This window comes from Garra rufa, chromosome 9 (assembly GCF_049309525.1).
Source record: "Garra rufa chromosome 9, GarRuf1.0, whole genome shotgun sequence".
Taxonomy (NCBI): Eukaryota; Metazoa; Chordata; class Actinopteri; order Cypriniformes; family Cyprinidae; genus Garra; species Garra rufa.
In genome coordinates, this window is record NC_133369.1 from 25,281,968 (window position 1) to 25,297,535 (window position 15,568).

Below are 15,568 nucleotides of genomic sequence, written 5' to 3' on the forward strand. Positions count from 1 at the left end.
ATATTTTTAAATGTTTGTGAGTGTATGTCATGTGTGTTTAAAGTGTTTTTCTAACTTTTAAATAAAAAAAACTTATTGTATGGGCATATACTTAGACATTTGTGTCTGTTAAAAGCTTGCAAGAATATTTTCTGATTTTTTTAGTTTTTTTTTTAGACGTTTGTGATGATTTTTGACATTTCTGCGATTTAAAAAAAAAAAGCTTTTAAAGGATATCTAAGGATATTTTTTTTTACATATGTGTCTGTGTGATACTTTAAAAGATATTCTAGTTTGTTAGGTTGTTTTCAGACAGTTGTGAAAATATTTTTCAAAAGTTTTTGAGGATATTCATTATTCAGATTTGTGAGGACATTTATTAACCTGAACAAACATTAAGATTAACACAAAGATTAATAAATACTATATTAAATTAGTTAATGTTAACAAATGACAACTTATTATAAAATATTACTTTTTTAAATGTTTGTGAGTAATGTCAGATGTGTGCAGAATGTTTTAAAATAAAACATGTAAATAAAAAATCCTATTTTGTGGGGATATACTCAGACATTTGCAAAGATGATTTTTCTGGTTTGTGAGGATTTTAATCCCAATATTTGGTTCCCACAAATATAACACAACAAGTACATACAAAACAGGAAACGCAGCACAATGTACCTCTTCAGCATCTGACTGATAATCCTCATCCTCTCTCTGTCTTTTCTTCATTCTGCCTCTTTTATAAAGCGGGTTGTTCAGGCCCTGATTTGCGAATACCAGGAATCGCTGTCGTGTTTGTTTAGCTCCTATATTCCTGTCAGTCACAGAATATTGACTCTGAGAGCTTTTAATAATCTGCTGTTTAATCCAAGTCCGGACCCAGTCAAATCTGATTGTTTCCTGGAAACCTGCTCAACTGGACCACCTAAAGTGATTTAGTCACCAGAGTGTATGTGTCTGTCTGCATCTGTTCAAATTTGGTCATTTTATATGCTTGTCCTTTGAAAATGTCGGTCAGCATTCAGTGTTTCTGATAGACCAGCCGTCAGCGTGTGGGTTCACAGGTGTGTGTAAGTGAGTGTGACAGAAGGAGGGTCGTTGCCACTAGATGCAGATGCTCAAAGAATCCTTTCTTCTCCTTTGAAGTCAGTTCAAATGCTCTTTAAAGTGTGTTTGAGAGAGTGGGTGCACATGCAGTCATGTGTGTGGGGTGGGCGGCACTTCGTTCACACACTGCTCTGTGTCATAGAGTATGACTTTAAGATACATTCTGTGTAAACAACTCACATTATCTTTTGCAGTTTAGCTTATCTTGTTTTACTTGAAAACAAGATACAAATATTGATTAAGATTTTTTTTCTGTTGTCCATTTATTCATTTATTTATTTATTCTTAGGTTTTATGGACAAATAAGAGTGCCTAATATATAGAAAAGGAAAAATATTTGAAAACATATGCCAAGTTTGTGCAAATGTATTCTTCGTTAGTTTCACATGGTTTTGAAAATAGGGTTTTAAAAGATTTATTGACCTCGAAACAAAGCCATAAATGATATGATGTAGGTTTGTTTTTTCTAAGAATTATGAATAATATGGAAGCCTGTTTCCACCACTGAATAAAAAAATAAATAAAAAAGGTAATTGCACATTTTTGTCTCACAATTCTGACTTTTTTTTTGCAGAATTGGATGACACAAATTCACAATTCAGACTTTTTTCAAAGAATTCTAAGATATAAACTCGCAATTCTAAGAAATTAAGTCAGATTCGCATAATATAGTCACAATTGCAAGTTATAAAGTCAGAATTGCATGATATAAACATTTGCAAGAAAAAAAGTCAGAATTTCAAGTTTATCTCACAATTTTGACTTTATAACTTGTAATTGCAAGGTTATATCCCAGAACTCTGAGAAAAAAGTCGAAATGGCGAGTTTATATCACAATTCTAAAAAAAAAAGTCAAAATTGTGACTTTATATCACAATTCTATATAAAAAAAAGTTGGAACTGCGAGTATTTATCTAACAATTCTGACTTTATAACTCGCAATTGCAAGCTTATATCCCACAATTCTGAGGAAAAAAAGCCAGAATTGCGAGTTTATATCACAATTCTGAGGAAAAAAGTCGGAATTGCGAGTTCTTATCTCACTAATCTGAGAAAAAAAGTCGGAATTACAAGTAAATATCACTATTCTGAGGAAAAAAGTCAGAATTGCAAGTTTTTATCTCATTTCTGAGAAAAAAAAGTCAGAATTACGAGTTTATATCAATTCTGAGGAAAAAAAGTCGGAATTGCGAGTTCTTATCTCACTAATCTGAGAAAAAAAGTCGGAATTACAAGTAAATATCACTATTCTGAGGAAAAAAGTCAGAATTGCAAGTTTTTATCTCATTTCTGAGAAAAAAAAGTCAGAATTACGAGTTAATATCACAATTCTGAGGAAAAAAGTTGGAATTGCGAGTTTTTATCTCAGTTATGAGGAAAACAGTCTGAATTGCGAGTTTATATCTCAATTCTATATGAAAAAAGTTGGAATTGCGAGTGTATATCTCAGTTCTATATAAAAAAAGTTGGAATTGCGAGTTTATATCTCACAATTCTGAGGAAAAAAGTCAGAATTGCAAGTTTATATCACAATTCTGAGTAAACAAGTTGGAATTGCGAGTTTTTATTTCACAATTCTAAGGAAAAAAGTCGGAATTGCGAGTTTATATATCAATTCTATATGAAAAAAGTTGAAATTGTGATTTTATATATCACAATTCTGAGGAAAAAAGTCGGAATTGCAAGTTTATATCTCAGTTCTGAGAAAAACAGTCTGAATTGCGAGTTTTTATCTCACAATTCTAAGGAAAAAAGTTGGAATTGCGAGTTTATATCTCAATTCTAAGAAAAAAAGTCGGAATTGCGAGTTTATATCTCACAATTCTGAGGAAAAAAGTCAGAATTGCGAGTTTTTATCTCACAATTCTAAGGAAAAAAGTTGGAATTGCGAGTTTATATCTCAATTCTAAGAAAAAAAGTCGGAATTGCGAGTTTATATCTCAATTCTGAGGAAAAAAGTCGGAATTGCGAGTTTATATCTCACAATTCTAAGGAAAAAAGTCAGAATTGCGAGTTTATATCTCACAATTCTGAGGAAAAAAGTCGGAATTGCGAGTTTATATCTCACAATTCTAAGGAAAAAAGTCAGAATTGCGAGTTTATATCTCACAATTCTAAGGAAAAAAGTTGGAATTGCGAGTTTATATCTCAATTCTAAGAAAAAAAGTTGGAATTGCGAGTTTATATCTCAATTCTAAGAAAAAAAGTCGGAATTGGGAGTTTATATCTCAATTCTAAGAAAAAAAGTCGGAATTGGGAGTTTATATCTCAATTCTAAGGAAAAAAGTCGGAATTGCGAGTTTATATCTCACAATTCTAAGGAAAAAAGTCTGAATTGTGAGTTTTTATATCAATTCTGAGGAAAATGTCTGAATTGCGAGTTTTTTTTATTACAATTCTGAGGAAAAAGGTCGGAATTGCGAGTTTATATCTCACAATTTGGACTTTATAACTCGCAATTGTGAGTTTTTGTCATGCAATTCTGAGAAAAAAAAGTCTAAAAATGGTCAGATAAAAAGTTGCACCTTTTTTTATTATTATTATTCAGTGATAATGAAAAATTATTAAACTAAATAAGTCCTTTATGCTTACATTCTACAATTCAAGAAAAAAGTTTTTTTCACCTCAGAAAGCACAGTTTACTGTAGTTCAAGTCCGTTTAACCTCTGTCTAGGGAAACCAGCCACATACTATACAGAAAGCATATCCAGCGACGGCATTGTATGACTGCAACATTTTTTTTTATAAGAACCAGTCATATCTGACAGCCATAGAAATAAGTGTCACTTTGCCTGGCCTGTTGATTGGAACATCACAGTTCAGGATGTCTTCGTTAGACCATCCCTTCATCTCACCTCTGCGTTCTCATCTGTCATCCATCATATAAGCTCAGGTTACCACCTCCAGCCAAACAGTGCAGAAGGAAGTAGATTGTGTGAGCTGGATGTCTACCCATGCAAAAACTGCTGCCGCTGCTGGTGTATTTGGTAGACATGCTAATCCACAGCTGTCTCAAGTATATTTATATCTCGCTGTGTGGCTCAGAGTGTTATCATGGGTCACATGATCACTGATCATCTGCTTACATCTGTGTCTTTGTTAATAGCTGCATCGAAGGTGTGTTCAGCGTATGTTGTGCTGGCCATATAGTCTCACTTTTTTTTCCTTCTGGTGGCTGACGGCACATACTTAGTTAAAAAATGATGCTTGTCTGAACTTGAAAAAAAGAACTCAAATCATTTTGACCACAATTCAAACACATTTACACACGCTTACGTCTTCATCTGACCACAAGACTCTATCTGTCTGTCTCGGCTTAATCTCTACAGACAAGACTGTCTGAACTCACTCACACTCTCTCTCTCTCTCTCTCTCTCACACACACACACACACACACACACACACACACACATGCAGGGTGAGTAAATATATCCTCTATGCATTCAAAAAGCTCAGTGTCAGCATCTTCCCTGAAACATGTCATTCACAGAGAATTGTGGCTCGAAGGTTATTAAGTACAAGATGAATCGTTGTCGCAGAGATTTGCACACACACACACACACACACACACACACACACGCACTCACTGGTGCAGGTCTGTAAGAAAGATGCAATGTTATTGGAGTTACATAAATGGATGGAGGTTTGTGAGGAATAGAGAGATGTTATGTAAAGAGCTGGGGAAGGACAAAGGTTAATATATAGATAGGAAGAGAGAGAGAATGGGATTATATAAGGGGATTAAGAAAGGAGAATTTATCAGTGGGTTATAGTGTTATATAAACAGGCACTAGAGTGACCAGAGCTGTCCTGACAATACCTCTCATCACACACAATGAAATAAAATATATTAATACATACAAACACATATTTAAAGATTTCTTGTTTTTTTCTTTTTTTTTGTACCTGTATTAAGCGGATTAATGTAAAATGTACACTGCAGTGGTGGATATGTATTTAATTTATTATGTAACATAAACTAAATAATACATACAGTTTTTTTAAAATCAAATGTAAATTCATGTCTCAGTCACATTTCCTTGGTTAAATAAACATTACTTACACTATCAGAAAAAAAACAAGTAAAAAAAAATTCTATTTTATATTTTTACATTAATGTAATCAGTATTTTATTGATTTAAGCCATGTATGAATCTCATCAAGTATGTTTTTAAGCATTGTACATTTATTAAAATATTAACTCAAGGCAGTAATAATTTATTTAGTATATTTTATTTGTGTATTTTTATTTCATTCAGCTATTCTTTTTAATAGTTAACTATTTCTGAATTTTTAGGATCATCAGTCATCAAAGATCTGTAAATATTGATCACAGCATTTCACCAAGCTGATTACTCACTAAAAACTCATGTTTTCAAACCATTTTAAATCTTATTTTGACGTAACAAAGTGGTTACATTTGAAGAGGCATTTAGATGTATTTACACACTGTTTAATGCAGCTCAGAGGAACATGGAATGTTTTAAGCTGCAGTTACAAATACATAAATAATGTTTTGATAACGTAGAATACTGATTTTTAAATAATTTAAAAATGAAAAGATATTTTACATTTAAAATTTAAAATTAAAACTGCCAGTAGGTGGCAGCAAGTCACTGTTAAGTGAGTCATTGTGATTTGAACCAAATAATTTAAACGGTTGATTCATTCAGGAACAAAACACCAGCATGCTGCTCAGACGCAAAACAGTGCTGTGGCTTTGTTTGAAATGATTTTTTTGTTGGCAAAATAGAGCAAAAACAAAAAAATATGGTGTCTAAAACAATAGTCTCTTAATATTAACTTCTTCTTTATTCTTATTCCATATTTGTTGCCACAGCTTTGGAAGTGCCTTTTTCTGTTCTAAAGAAGGTGGCGTCCCAATACTTTTGTCCATATAGTGTATGTACAAGTCATTGGTGTTTGGTGATGAGTTTTTGGCTCAAGGTCTGCATTTAAAGTCACACCAGAGGTGTTCAGCTAGGATTAGGACTAGGATTAGGATTAGTTCTTCCACACTGACTGAATCCATCATTTTTCTGTGAACTTTGCCTTATACACAAAGCAATTGTCATGTTAGAATAGAAAGGGTCCTGTCCAAACTCTTGCTATGAAATTAGAAGCACACAATTCCCTAGAATATCATTACATGCTAAAACATTAAGATTTGTACTCATGGAAATTACTAAAGTAGTCAAACCTTTTCATTTAAACAGGGTGTCTCAATACTTTTGGCAATATAGTGTTTATAGTGTAGTTTAGATCTTTACAATTCTTTGTTTTAAACTTTAAAGAACCCAATAATTTTATTCAGGTTTAGATTCGATTTCACTACGGGCTAATGTTGTGTTCTTGTCTTTGTGCAGGTATTATTACAACAAGAGAATTCTACATAAAACTAAAGGAAAACGCTTCACCTACAAGTTTAATTTCAACAAGCTGGTCCTGGTCAACTACCCTTTCATTGACATGGGGTCTGCAGGTACAAAACAAGGACACACAAATCACATACATTCATTAACACAATAAAACACAGCTAAAACCTCCTGTGTTTGTCTTTCCGCAGGAGCGGCTGTTCCTCAAAGTGCTCCACCAGTGCCTACAGGTCCCCATTTCCGTTTCCCTCCATCAACTCCATCAGACATGCAGGTGCCTGAGGTGCTGCGGTCCCCTAGCAGCGAGGAACTGCGCAGTCCTGGGATGTTCAGCGGCCGCCGTATCGCCCGTGGGTCTGTCTCTGACTGCAGCGATGGAACTTCTGTCAACTCTGAAATCGAAGATGGGAACGGAGGCACGGCAGAGGAGAGAGTGACGGAAAGAGTGGCTGAGAGAGGAGGAGGCAGCGGAGGTGGTTTCCGAGGTGCCGTTCACCCTCGTCTGTCTCACGAGGCGATGTTCAGGATGTACGGTGGACCGGGAGGTCACAGAGGTCATCGAGTGTCAGAGGTTGGCGGACACAGGGTTCATCCCGAGCCTCTCTCGCCGTTCACCGTCTCGCCTCTACCCGGTCCGGGAGGTCCAGGCCTGTTGGCGCCACCTCTCTCGCCGGCGCTCTCCATGACCCCAGGCTCTCACCTGGCCTACACACCCTCCCCTACTCTGTCGCCCATGCCTGGCTCTATCTTCTCCTTCAATCCAGAGGACATGCAGCGCTACCTGCAGGCTCACACTCAGAGTGTCTACAATTACCACCTGAGCCCTCGTGCCTTCTTTCATTACCCAAACATCATTGTTCCTCAGCCTCAGCGCCCCGACAAAGGCTTGCCTGGACCCCAGGGCTGTGAACGCGGCCCTGCCGAGAGGCCTTCGGTGCTCAACAGCCATCACTCCACCCTTCCGCCACCTCACGCTCACCCGATTCACCATCACCTTGGGGAGGAGCAGCACCATTCTCCATTCAAGTTCAAGCTCCAGCCTCCCCCACTGGGCCGAAAACAGCGTGACAGTCAGGGTCGACAGAGCTCGCTGTCCTCCTCATCTACATCTGGACTGGGCTCTTCATTGTCATTTGGGAGTGACCTCAGTTCAGCCAGCGGATCAGGACTGGTGTCTAACTCCTCCTCAACTGGCTCGCTAAACAGCGCTGGGTTGCCCAAGATTAAGGTAATTCAGGATTTATGTTCAGTACAATCACATGCACAGCTATATTTGAGCTGCTACGAGTTTTTTGTTTTTGGTTTCTTGTTTTTTGTTTGTCAAATTTAGAAAAATTTGATGGTATGATTTCATTCAGACTAAAGGCTGGAATACACTTTGCAACAGGGTTTGTACAAGGTGCTTAAAGTATTTGAAATTGACTTTGAAATTTAAGGCCTGGAAAACCCTTGAAAGCAGCAATATTCCTAAAGAGGTACTTGAAAAGTGATTGAGTTATTGAAAGACAATTAGGGTTGGGCATCGAGAACCGGTTCCAACTTGGAACCGTTTAAAAAATAACGATGCCATTGGAATCGTTTATAAAATTTGTTTTCGATTCCGATCATCGGTTCCAAACACGCAAGTTTTGGTTTCCATTGTGGCCACCGTATTTCTGGAAATGCTTGCCGCGCGCTTGTTCAGTTGCAGCTATGGAGAACGGTAAGCGGCGCTCAAAAGTGTGGCTTTATTTCACACTAAGGGTGTACTCACACTAGGCAGTTTGAACCGTGCCCAAGTGCGTTTGACCACCAAAGCGCGGTTCGTTTGACTAGTGTGAGTGCTCCGAGCCGTGCCCGGGCGCGGCTCGTTTAGCCGGCCCTGGCCCGCTTGGAAGAGGTGGGACGGTAAAGTTGGACTCGGGCGCGGTTAGCATGCAGTGTGAGCGCTAACCGTGCTGGAGCACGGAACAGGACGCGTGATGTCGCGCTTTTGCGAGGTAATCAGCGTTTTTATAGTCCATAATCAAAGCTGCAAAGTCCTTGCTGCACTTCAGCTGGTACCTTGCAAACCTCCTCATACAAGCAGCACGATTGCGCGAAAATTTTCGTGCCACAAATGCGATAGACATGTTTAACGATAGGCTGTGGACAACCGCGGAACAAACGACTCAAAATTACTATCCACAAAGTAAAAGAGCGATGGACTAAATTGCGTTCAGCGAGAGCGCGCTCTTCCTGTGTTTTTACATGCAACACATGTGACAAAATGATATCTTGCACGGGAGGATGCACTACGAATATAACGAAACACCTACGCCTGCATGATGTACAAATTAAGGGGTGTAGCCTGTTTGACGTGCTGCGCAGGTCCACTGTCTCGTCATGCACAGAGAGTCCAGACCAGGGTGCAAGTTCTGCATATATAAATCTGTTTTTGGGCTGGTGCAGAGGCATTCCTAATTTTCTCCTACATGGGCTGCAGCTCCTAAAACTAAAACTCATATTGAATCAAAATAAAATTATCCTCTGTGAAATCAAATGAGCCTGTGACATGTTTTGACTCAGCCCACAAAGAATCGGAATTGAGAATCGAAAAGAACCGAAATCGAAAGGAAGAATCGGAATCGGAATCAGAATCGTTCAAATCAAAACGATGCCCAACCCTAAAGACAATGTATATAAGAAATTAGTGTTTAAATCAAAATTCAAAAATCATCTCATGATTTTAAAAAGCACATAGTGATCAGAATCAGTTAAACCATTACGTCACAAAATGATTCACTGTTTCAAAGCGCTCCAATTGGATTGCGTATCACTCATCAATCATTTGTGTCAGATCGGGACTTCAAATCGTGTATCGTGATTTCGCAATTTGATTTAGATTGGAACTTCGCTTATTACGAATAATTTAATTCTGAACGGGACTTCGGAACACGTATCGATTCATTAATCATTTTTTCCAATTGAATGATTTAAATCAAATGTTTCGCAATATGCGATTTAAAGTCTTGATCTAAATCAAATGATTCATGATACACAAAGTTTCGATGTAAGTCAAATTCCTGAGTCCTGATCTGAAATGATGGTTCGCAAATCATTTGTTGATTTTTTTTTTTCTAACAGTAGAAAACATCAAACCATTAAAGCAGTACAGTTTTTTTTTACAGTTGTTTTACTATAATAAAAGTGTTGTATAATTTGCAGAAATACTTTGTATGTGCTTCAGTTTATTTTTGCCATTTTTTATTAGTATATTTTTATTTATCTTTTTTTTTTTTAAATAGAAGACCTTGTTCGATAAGTGAGATCTCTGATTGAAGTCCTTGAAAATCAAAAAAGTAGTGCTTGAAAAGTCCTTGAAAGTCCTGGAATTTCATTTTACAGCATCTGTACAAACCCTGTATGCAAACTTATAAAAAGTACTAGGCATAACACATTTGCTGACTTTGTAAATGATTACAAAGTAAAACTGGGCATCATACACCAAACGATTGAGGATCACACACTACAAGCCGTTTTAAACTCACAAAGAAACCCTTTTAGCCTCATTGCTAGAAGACACATGATAAATGAAAACAATGTGTTCTAAAACTAGCCCGAAATATCAAACATGTTTGATATCTTTCGACTGGATGGAATCAGTCTGAAGTGAAAAAGTATGTGCCCATGATGCAATTTTCTGTGAAATGTGTAAACTCTTACTGCTCAAATTCTCTGACTTTGGGCAGCTAGCATTGACTCTGTATATTGCAAATCAGGCCAAAAATGTGCTAAGTCATAAAGTGTATTCCAGCATTAAAAGGTTTGCGGTGGAATGTGAAACTTTTAAAGCGTTTGTAAACGTATTGAAGGTTGTTCACACTGACTCCAAATAATAAGGGATAAGTTTTAAAAATGAAGCAATACATCTGTATAATTTCCTTGACAAGTCAGAAAATATTTAACTATTGAAATATATTGACAGCTTCCTTGAACAATGCTGAAAAGTCCATTAATTTATCCGGACCTTTCAGGGAATTACAAAAAAAAAAAAAAAGAATCAGACTAAAATGGTTTTACTTCTGTGACGCTAAAAGGGTTAGTTCAACACAAAATGAAAATTACCCCATGGTTTACTCACCCTCAAACCATCCTAGGTGTATATGACTTTCTTCTTTCAGACAAATACAAAATGTCCTGGCTCTTCCTTGCTTTATAATGTGAATGGCTGTTGAGATTTTGAAGCAAAATAAAGTGCATCCATCCATCATAAAATGTGCTCCACATGGCTCAAGGGGGTTAATAAAGGCCTTCTGAAGCAAAGCGGTGCGTTTTTTATAAAAGAAACAAAACAAAAAAAACTTTATAAACTGTAATATCTAGCTTCTGCTAACTGTTGTATACACGTTTGCGAGAGAGCGGATTTCCAGCGTATGATGTAGGCGAAAGCAATGACGAAATGCGGAAACGCAGAGAAGAGTGCAAAACAAAACACCAGTAACGAATTAGTGGTAAAAAAACGAGGATTTGTAAAGCAAAATGTCTGAGGTTTTGATACAAGCCAAGAGGAGACTGGTTTTCCCTTGCTTTAAACAAAATTTGGTTCTGGTGAGACTAGCATAATCTCACCAGAGTTTATGCTACGCCTATGTCCTACGTCACTCTCTCGTGAACATGCGTACAGTAGTTAGCGGAAGCTAGAGATTACAGTTTATAAAGTTTTAAATATGGATATTATTCTTATACACATGCATCAATTCACTTTAGGAGGTCTTTATTAATCCCACATAGCTGTACTTTTTATGAGAGATGGATGCACTTTATTGGACTTCAAAAAATCTCAACAGCCATTCACTGCCATTATAAAGCTTCGAAGAGCCAGGACATTTTTTAATATAACTCTTGATTGTATTTATCTGAAAGAAGATAGTCGTATTCACCTAGGATCATTTGAGGGTGAGTAAATTATGAGGCAAGTTTCATTTTTGGGTGAACTTTCCCTTTAACTTTAATATTTAAATTCCCAGTTCCCAGTCCTAGAAACCCCCAAAATAAGTCGTTTCAAAAGTGTAATTTCCAGGAATGAAAAACGTTCTCTCAGCCATCACAAACAACTGGAACATTAATTGAAATTGATTAGTCAGAAACACTCAACTCTGTCTTGACACTACATTCTCTCTCTCTCTTAATAGGTTGAGCCCATATCTGACATTGAATCCGAAGAGGAAGTCGAAGTGACTGACATCAGTGATGAAGAAGCCGATGAACGAGATGAAGAGTTTGACGTTTTCCCCGCTCACTACCACAAACACCGTCATCATCATCATCACCACCATCTTAATCATTATCCCCACAACCAAAAGCACCAACAGCCCAACGGCACTGATTCTGCAATCCACCATGATGAGGACTTGGAGGAGGAGGTGTTCAAAGCCCCTGCCCCTCCACCCTTCTTCCTCCCTCCCGCCTCTTCCTCAGGTGACAGTCGCCGCAGTGTGAAAACCGAACCCGTGGAGCCTGCGGACATGCAGCTGGCCTCCGGCGGACTCCAGCAAGCCAACTCCCAGTGCATCCCACTGAAGCTCCGGTTCAAACGCCGCTGGGACCAAGACCAGCACATGGAAGAGGCGGAGGACAAGAAAGTGAGAGGAGAAGAGAGGAACGGGACGCTGGAGGAGAGCGGGAGCGGAGAAGCAGAGAGCCCACCTCCTCTCGCTCACCACAGAGTCAGCGCCGAGCTCCACCGAGCCACGGCGCAGCTGTCACTGGAGAACAAGGAGTGCTGATACGCATCGACACACGTAGACGACTGCTGATACACAACTCTACAACTGCTGATGGACCCACACTCACACACGTGACTCTTTTTAGATCAATGACTGCTGATACTGACAACAGTAATACTGACACGTACACTGCACACTTAGACGAACTGACCCTCGCTTAATCGAATCCCGTTCCCCCGCCGAGGGGCTCGCCAGCACACGTTCCAGTACATCTCATCGCGACCGCTACGAGGAATGAGTTCACCCACGTGCCCCAGCGACCCTCAGGAGTCATGAACTTTGACCTTTGGCACTAGAGAATATTTTATATTTTTAGAAGAGAACTTTATTTTGCAAAGTGCCTGTGAGCTATCCCTCAAAACCCCACTGAGAGAACATCAGAAAGACTGCTCTGGTTTGAGGGACTTGATCTTCTTCTCCAGCAGCCCAGCATTATTATTCTTTTCCTCAGCGACAGACTGTGATGTGGTGGGATGCAAATGCACAGAAAGTCACAACAGACACTGTTCGAAAACCAGCCTGGTCAGAAGTCCGAACCCTCAGGGACTAAATCCCTCAGCACACACACACTCAAACTTAAACTCAAACGTGACCCCTTTCTTATTCCCTGTATGAAGCGTGTCTGATTGTGTGTGTGTGTGTGTGTGTGTGTTTCGGAAATCTAGCTGCGTGCAAGTTCTCAGGATATCTCCCTACTTTCCTTTTCTCCTTTTCTATCCAAACCAGCTCACCTTAAAACTCGCTCTCTCTTCCCTTCTCTTATTTCCCCCTCTGGGACCATACCTGAATCTCTTTCATTCCGTCTAGGACGAAATGACTCGGGCGTAACATGCGGTTCAGAGACCACACTCCTAAATCTCTTAAACGCTAGTTCCTTAGTTAGTCGACAGTCTGAAAGTAACACGCATTAGGGAGTTCATAACAAGCTTCCCTTGTATAGTCAGTCCTTCGGTGTGAACTAAACCAGCATCCACACAAACACACACACACAAGCTTGTACAGTGATACTAGACTAACTGGGACTCAATATTTAACTCTTTTGGCACTTGATGATGTACCCTTTAGATCAAGTGCCAGTCCTGATTAACTTTCCACAGCCGTGAACCCCTGGAGACTCGGGGTGGTGAAATAGCAGTTTCAATCCGTAATCCCAAACATTTACATACTAACTGAAGTATAGAAAGACAATAGAAGGCATGTGGCCAAAAGTCGCTCTCTCGCACACACATAAACACACACTTAAACACACACTGCCTCTTATGCCTTGTTTTAAATAGCATGTCTGAAAAGAAGAAAAAAGAACAGTATACACTCAATATACCTTTATATATTATGTGTTACACATATAAACGGAAAGCATAGCATTAACAGATATATCAGTTTCAGGGGGTTTGTAAGCGATTTGGTTTTGAGGGGATAATGTCACGATTTGGGTAGGGGAGGAAAATGTTGCTTTTCTTATCACGTTAATAAAAGGTGGGGCGGAGGAGCGAAAGACTAAATTGTACACAAGACTCTAACAAAGCGCATGAGAGCTTTGCACCACAGATGATGTGGCACATTTGGTTCTTTAACCAGCACGCACCTCCTCAACATCCTGTTCTTACTGCCACATTACTGATGTGTGTGTGTGTGTGTGAGAGAGAGTGAGTGTGTGTGTGTTTGACAGAGGCTGCAGGTCTCTGTGCATGTATGTCACACCACACCCAAGGCTGTAATTCGTTTGAGACTTGCATCATGAACCTCATAAACCTGTGCACTAAAGCCCTGTGGAAGTCAAGCGCACAACAGGGTGGCCAGTCGGACACTAGCCATGATATAATGGCTTTCCAGTGACAGGATGGAGTTATATCATGGGTGAAGTGTCTTTAATAGCTAAAATAATACATTAAAACAACATTGAACTGGCAACGGTGTCACCTCCTCAGTTTTGGACTCTTTCTAGCTGCCTTATTCCCACTATAATCAGATTTGATTATGTTTAAGATCTCCTCCTGCTTTCCTATTGGACGAGTCAAGTCTTTGCACTTGTTTTACCTCAAAATTGAGACGGGGTGAGCAGTATTGACCAGCGCGGTCTGTAAACGTTTGTTTGGGCACAAAGTGAGTGCGTTTATTTGTTTTCTCTTTGGCTGCTCTTGTTGGTTATCCCAGGATGTCACTTTTAAAAGTTTTTTTTTTTTTTTTTTTTTCACCCGAACTGCTCCTGTTATTTGCTCTCTGATGTCAATGTTGCTGTTCATCCTAATTATTATTAGTTATTATCATTATTTCGTTGACATTTTTTTTCTCCTCATGTTGTAGTCATGATAACATTGTATACAATACTGTAAGAGATCCTTTTAAAGAATGTTTCCCCCACCCCTGCCTTCCCGCGAGCAACCCGACAGTGTGTTTAGTGTAACATTTAAAATTTTTGTAAATTAACGTACAACTGTAACTTTAATATAGGTGGTATTGTGGAGAGAGATAGGATGGAGGAAGGGCATTCGGGGGAGGATCGGGCTTATGATTTGAACTCGAGTCACGTCATGTAATTGTTATTTTGTAGTGTTACTGATTTCTTGCTCTTGTAAATTTTTTTCATCTGGGGATTGTATGATTTTAAAAGATATATTGTGTATTGTTTTATTGTGTATAAGTCTCTATCTCTCTCACTTTCTTTCTCGAGATTTATTTCTGTGGTTCCATAATTCATAATAACAGGTTTTAATACCATGATGTAACATTTGAATTCCTCCTTTATTCATTTTTTGTGTTCTTTTTCAGAATTGTAATTAAAATGTAATCAGGGTCAATTAAACTGGTTAAAAGCCATCTGGTTTCTGCGTCCATGTTTAGTCATGCAAGTAGAATCTCCTTTCCTGAGTTTTGTAGAAGCTCTTGCGACATCTAGCATCTCAGGAGGCTCACATACAGTTAAAGTCAAAAGTTTACATACACCTTGCAGAATCTGCAAAATGTTAATTATTTCACCAAAATAAGAGGGATCATACAAAATGCATGTTATTATTTTATTTAGTACTGACCAGAGTTTACATGCACTTAATTTTTCTTTGAATGATCACAAGTCCTGCTTTGTCCTAAACAGAAAAGTCCTTCAGATCCCACAAATTGTTTGGTTTTTCAGCATTTTTGTCTATTTGAACCCTTTCCAACAATGACTGTATGATTTTGAGATCCATCTTTTCACACTGAGGACAACTAAGGGACTCATATGCAACTATTACAGAAGGTTCAAACTGATGCTTCAGTAGGAAAAACAATGCATTAGGAGCCAGGGGGTGAAAACATGTGAATCAGGGTAAAGTTAACTTATTTTGATAACTTATATGATATTTAGACAAAATAAAAAAA

General features: G+C 38.4%; 1 protein-coding gene across 1 annotated transcript in view; it reads left to right on the forward strand.

The window, feature by feature from the left end:
* The window catches only part of erfl3 (Ets2 repressor factor like 3), a 57,807-nt gene extending 42,779 nt beyond the window's left edge, over nucleotides 1-15,028 (forward strand). Inside the window, exons 3-5 of the mRNA XM_073847303.1 lie at nucleotides 6,456-6,571; nucleotides 6,656-7,692; nucleotides 11,618-15,028. Of these exons, the coding sequence (XP_073703404.1) occupies nucleotides 6,456-6,571; nucleotides 6,656-7,692; nucleotides 11,618-12,211 (1,747 nt within the window). The 3' untranslated portion in view covers nucleotides 12,212-15,028. The remainder of the gene's footprint in view (nucleotides 1-6,455; nucleotides 6,572-6,655; nucleotides 7,693-11,617) is intronic.
* The last annotated feature ends 540 nt before the right edge of the window (nucleotides 15,029-15,568 follow it).